The following is a 6,000-nucleotide window of genomic DNA, read 5'->3' on the forward strand; positions in this document are numbered from 1 at the left end:
AAATACAATACTTTAAATATAATTATGTTATGATATTTTTATATTAAAAATATAATATACATAATATATGATTTTTTTTTTCAAATCTTAATTTTAAAATAAAATACTTAACAACCAAAATTATTTGTTTATCAAGCACCTAATTAAGTGGTAATAAGTGGTAAAAAATTCTTTTATAATTGATTCTAGGATTACCAGAATCATTACTAAACTAGGGCTTAGATATATTAGTAAATGTATAATTGAACAAGATGTTAAAATTTCAGAACATATAATTTTATCATTAGATTCATTACCATTCGGAAATAAAAATTTAAAATTCCATTAAAAATATAATACTAGTTTAAGGTGAGCCTAAGAAAAGGTAGGGCTGTTTCAGAATAAATACTTGCATACTAAACCACAACAAAAATTTCAGGGTTATATGTTTAACATCCAAAACAGCAAGTATCATTGATTAAAAATTAAAACTCAACCAATAACGCCATATAAATCCTACATAAATCATAAATTAATCCACGATTTTACTTGCTTTGATTCTCTTTCAGAATATCACAATCTTGCCTTCAAGATGCATGAATTGAGGCACTACCGGAAAACGACCACGACTTCTCCAAGGTGGCAATATCTTTAGTGCAACTTGATAAGCTTTCCCACAATGTGTAGCATCAGCAACAAATCTAACAACAGAGTAGATGAAATAAACAGTAGCTGCCACACCAATAGGATTGCTAGGCTGGAATGCAATTATGAAAATGAGGATAGCAAAAAACACACCAAAGTAAGTTACTATCTGCCCATTCCTACCAAGGTTAATAATTAATTTTCTCGGAGGCAACTTTGTTTTGCAATATATTGCAAAGTCTTCGCAATTGTTGTTGAAAAGGTTGTAGTCACCGGTTCCAGAACCATTTCTCAGCTCCTGGCGGGAATGGTAGACGACAGTTTCGGGCCGATCAGTAGAGCCAAGGGTACAAGTACCACCTAGAAATTTGGCGATAAAGAAAGCAAGACTAACACCATATTTATAGAGATAGAGTTCATCAGCACTAAGAAAACTATCTAGGCTGCAATATTCTACACGACTTTCCTTTGCGGAGCTAGTGCTTATGGGAATGTCTGATGAATGGGATGAAGCTGAACTGGGTAAAATAGGGTCTCCTCCACGAACAAGTTCGATCACTTCAACGACACTGCCACCGACATATATACCTGGCCAAGTCACATGAATAGCAGGCAGAATAAGCTAACACCATGGTGGCCAAATTCACCATGACATATATAATTTTATAAAGTTAGTATATGTTGATATGATCACGACTGTATAATTTTTTTTTTACTATAAGAGAAGGAAGTAGGATTCTCATCCTATCATAAACATGATTTGTCACAAAGTGCAAGAGATTAAACTAATGTATAAGTGAAAACCTTCCTAAAATGCTGTTAAATTGATTATCACTCTTCCAAAAGCTTAAGTTGTTTGAATATATATATATATATATATATATATATCGATCTTTGTATTTATATTATTGAATTACAAATTAAATAAAGATATTGAAAAGATATATATGACCATAAACTCTGCTTCTGTACAACGAACATTTTTTTTTTCCAAACTTGGTGAAGTAGTCTAGTTTCTAATTAAAGAACTTGTAAAATATTACTATCAGATTCCGTTCAAACACTTCCTACATTTGAGGGGAAGGAAATAGCTGCTTTAGCGAGAAGACAAAGCACATGTGTAAGTACAAATACATATACTCATATATATTTAAATTTATTGCCTATACTCAAATATATTTAAAATTAATTACCTAATCCTAATTGATTCTCTAAAAGCAATTCTCTGCTCCAAATAATAGGTAGATTTCTAATTCAATAAAGTTCAAAACTACATAATATTCCTACACTAACTTAAAGGTTTCTCATGCAATCATGAACATAAGTGAAACAAAGACAGTCAATTATTCAAATTATATATACAAATAAAAACAGGTGTTTTTTTTTTTTTTTGACCCTGTTCTTTTTAGTAATGGAGAAATGAAAGGAAGATGTTACAACAGAGATTGTAAAAAACTGCCATTCAGAGCCTAGTAATCAACCGAGCTGTATACATTGTATAGGACCCAGCAAACATAGACAATATCAGCAAAGCAAATGTTCCTATTGACAATTTTTTTTTTAAAATTGTTATATAAATCACAAGAAGCAACCTTGCATAAACATGAAAAATAAGCACTAGTTAAACAAATAAAAAGAAAAAGAGCAAACAAATTAACAAAAAAATATAGTTCTTTGCCCAAGTATAATGTAATGCTAATCTCAGTCGTCCCTTGAATTTATTAAGACTAACAATTTAGGATGGTCAACTTACTAAGCCACAACATTAAAACAACTAAAGTGGATTCTTAAAGCCCTGTTTGGTTTGTGACAAATTAATTTGAAAAAGTTGAGATGAAAGTGGTTTCATCAAAATAAACAGATTTTCTTTTTTCAAATTTTATCGGAAATTAGTTTGACATATTTATTTAAACGGCAGTCTCACCCTCTTTTTGAACATTTCCAACTACTAATAAAGACTAGAAAGAAATAACAATTATGTAGAAATTATTTCTTAGTAAACGCATTTCCTAAAACTTTATCATGGTTCAAGTACTTGAGTTAGATAAAAGATAATGATATACAACTAAAAGAATTGAGTTTTGGATGTCAAAATAAAATCACTATATAAAGAAAAAATACAAATAAGTTAGGATCCATATTAAATACCACAATTTTAACATAAAGAAGAAAGAAACATGGAGATAAAGAAGATCATCACCATGATGGGCATAGGTACTGCAGGAGTTGCTCCTCCATGTGTAGATGTGATCTCCAGGCTTCAGCTGCTTTTTATGTATCTTGTTCGAAATCATCCTCTGGATATTGAACGTCTAATGTTTTAGTAAGTAATTTTATTACATAAATAAAAAAGAGAGAGTAAATTTCATCGTATATAGTTCTTCAATTTTGTGTTTTATTTTGAAGAAATATATATCTGTTCCCTTTTGTTAGTAGTCCACTTACATATTTTACGATAAACAATACTTATAAGATAGAAAAAAAAAAAAAACCCACTTATACTAAGGTTTCATTTGGCATAGTTTTTATGTTTCCAAAAGTGCTTGCTAAAAATCTATTTTCTATTGGCTTTGGTCAAAAGCTCTTAGAAGCTTTGAAGGTATGAAATATTTTAAAAAAATTATCCAAATATTTTTAAAAGCAATTTTTAATCTTTAAAAGTTAGAATTAACTTCTCACAAGCGTTGTCAAACAGGATTTAAATATCACTTAATTTAAGTACTTAAGTATCACTAACTTTATTCACTGAATATCTATTTTGTTTCTACATAAATAATAATAACAATAATAATAATGCTGAAAATATTATAATGCTGAAAATATTACTTTTTGTAATATTGCTAGGTAGAAAAGTATGATACATGCTAGAATCCAGACCACTCGAGGAGTCTCGGACAGCAGTTGAAGTGGCTCAGACCACGTTCGTACTGTTAATAGCAACTGAAGATTGAAATAAGTCATCAGCAATACTATGAACAGGTCAATTAAGGATTGAATAGGTCTGACACCCGACGCAGCAGAAGACAATTTCTCAGCAACATCAGGCAATGTCGCTACTTGATCCACTTTAATAACATTAGGACGGGCTCCGATATCAGAGCCAAATCTATAAATACAGTATAAGCCAAAACATATAGCTGCCACACCAGGATAAGTTGCAGCTGTGCTTTGCTGCTGAAAAAGAAAGAAAGTGACAGTAACAGCCAAGAAAAATGCTGCAGCTTGCCAACTTCTGCTGAAATTTATGTTATCTATCACTAGCAAGCCTGTTTTGCAATACATTGCAAAGTCTTTACCATTGTTTATGAAACGGTAGTAGCTACCGGAGTCGTAGCTATTAATTATTAGGAAATTAGATGCACGGCTCTCCACAAGTGGAGATGGATCAGCAGGTGCAAGAGTTGCACCTCCTGCGAGTTTGGTGAGGATTAGAGCGGGATTAACACCATATTCAAAGCGATGCAGATGATCTCCACCAGAAAGGAAACAATCTATGCAGGAAGTGACCACACCATGGTCACTGCAATTTGGACATGTACTATGACGATCGTCTGACCTTGCTCGTCGTCGACCTTGAGTGAAGTGAATCACGCATCCACTGTTCAAATATATTCCTGAATTCATATATATCAGGAAAATTATTAAGTAAATTTCACGGTGGTGAAGAACTCAGATTCTCATTCATAAGAAAGAAAAAAATAAAAAAATAAAACGTCTGTGAAGCACAAAAGTACTCTCTGGCATAAATTCAAAAGAAATGATAAGAAGAGGAAGGTTACCATGCTCTTTTGTATTGGCTCCTGTCCATGTGTAGATGTGATCTCCAGGCTTCAGGTTTTCCTTCTTGGTTTCCTTGAGAAGCACCTTCCAGATCTTGTTGCGCAGTTCACTCATCTTAAAACTGGGATATGTTTCTTTCTTTGCTCTACAAATTTGTGTTTTAGGAAATGGGAAATTGAATTCAACCACGCTAGAGATGCTGTCCCATTATTGAAAACCCTGACAATACAGGGTTTGGACTGTAATGCAGAAAGGATTAGATTGGCTGCCAGAAAGGTTAGACCATATTTCTGTATTCTTAAACAAATAAATATGACAGCAAATAATAAGGAAAAAGATGCTACCTAATATTGTATGTCAGCAAGTCAGTGTCACTTATCTCCATAAAATTAGTCAACAAGGGCAGCATATGTATATCAATGCTATTGCTAGGAAGTTTCTACTCCTCAAACTTATGAGTGTACATGTTTTTTTAATTTGCTTTGAATAACCAAAAATCATCGTACAGTGGGATGTGTTACTCTCTCTCTCTCTCTCTCTCTCTCTCTCTCTCTCTCTCTCTCTCTCTCTCTCGCTCTGTGTTCTTCAAAATTTGGTTATAGGATCAAATGGGAAATTGAATTCAACACCCCTAGAGATGCAATGCCAATATTGAAAACCCTGAATAACCAGTGCATGAGGACAATACGGGGTTTGGACTGTGATGGAGAAAGGATTGGCTGACAGATGGGTAAGCCTCTATTACTAAACAAATAGTTATGCCATGGCATCAAACAATAAGTGAAAAGATGCTACCCTAGTACCTATTATTTTACGTCAGTCAGTCAGTTAGTGTCCCTTATCTCCATGAAATAAGTCAACAGGGGAAACATGTCACTGATAGGAATTTTTCTACTCCTCAAACTTATGTGTGTTTACATATTTATTTTACCGTGTATAACCAAACAACAGAACAGACAGAGAAAGAGATGGCCTAATGTTCATCCAAAAACTAGGCTATAAAAATAACAATGCTTCCAAAACATCTGTCAGAAAGATATTTTGTTTAATTGTGTTGCCTATTGTTGGCCAGGAACAAGCAGATAAGTACAAATAAATATATAAGAATCTAAGACAGCGAAGTACCTAGAGTAATCGGCAGAGCAAAAAAACAGAAAGGAAAAACAGACAAAAGCTATCTTTATTTTATGGGATAATTACATATAACTTACCTTGTAGTTTTAAAGTTTTTATTATTATCCTTGTGTTTTGATATTTTTCAGATACTTCTCTCTTCGTTTTCTTTTTCTTCCAAATTATTATTTAATGATATGTAATACACAATTTAATAAAAAATTAATAATTGGAAAAACAAGAATGCCTTTTTAATTAAAAGACAAACATTTTCTATATGAAATACAAATAAAAGAGTGGAAACTCATTGCCAAACAATCACCATTGCCCAAAGAGCATAACGTATTTATTAAAACATTTTATATCCATGGCAAACCAACCTCTTCGACTTCTTCATTCTTCTTTGGATTAAAAAGGTTGTGGAAGACAACCCATTGATGCAGATTTTAAGCTTTGATTGTTGGTTTTTACTTTTTTTAAATC

At 32.4% G+C, this 6,000-nt stretch overlaps 1 protein-coding gene across 1 annotated transcript; it reads right to left on the reverse strand.

Moving 5' to 3' along the window:
• Positions 1 to 544: 544 nt before the first annotated feature.
• On the reverse strand, positions 545 to 4,674 carry LOC132803420 (uncharacterized). Its single transcript, XM_060816421.1, has 3 exons — positions 4,404 to 4,674; positions 3,486 to 4,238; positions 545 to 1,212 (listed from the first exon to the last, which is right to left on the reverse strand). The coding sequence occupies exons 1-3, from the start codon at positions 4,516 to 4,518 to the stop codon at positions 545 to 547; spliced, it is 1,536 nt and encodes a 511-aa protein (XP_060672404.1). The 5' UTR covers positions 4,519 to 4,674.
• Positions 4,675 to 6,000: the final 1,326 nt, after the last annotated feature.

This window comes from Ziziphus jujuba, chromosome 4, assembly GCF_031755915.1.
Source record: "Ziziphus jujuba cultivar Dongzao chromosome 4, ASM3175591v1".
Classification (NCBI taxonomy): domain Eukaryota; kingdom Viridiplantae; phylum Streptophyta; class Magnoliopsida; order Rosales; family Rhamnaceae; genus Ziziphus; species Ziziphus jujuba.

What these genes read in the sequence shown, in the direction of transcription:
- LOC132803420 (XM_060816421.1), bottom strand. Translation starts at nt 4,518, where the DNA reads ATGAGTGAACTGCGCAACAAGATCTGGAAGGTGCTTCTCAAGGAAACC. An exon ending in AGCCAATACAAAAGAGCATG is followed by an intron (nt 4,239 to 4,403) that starts GTAACCTTCCTC and finishes ATATGAATTCAG; the next exon opens with GAATATATTTGAACAGTGGA. An exon ending in AGTGGTCTGGATTCTAGCAT is followed by an intron (nt 1,213 to 3,485) that starts GTATCATACTTT and finishes TGACTTGGCCAG; the next exon opens with GTATATATGTCGGTGGCAGT.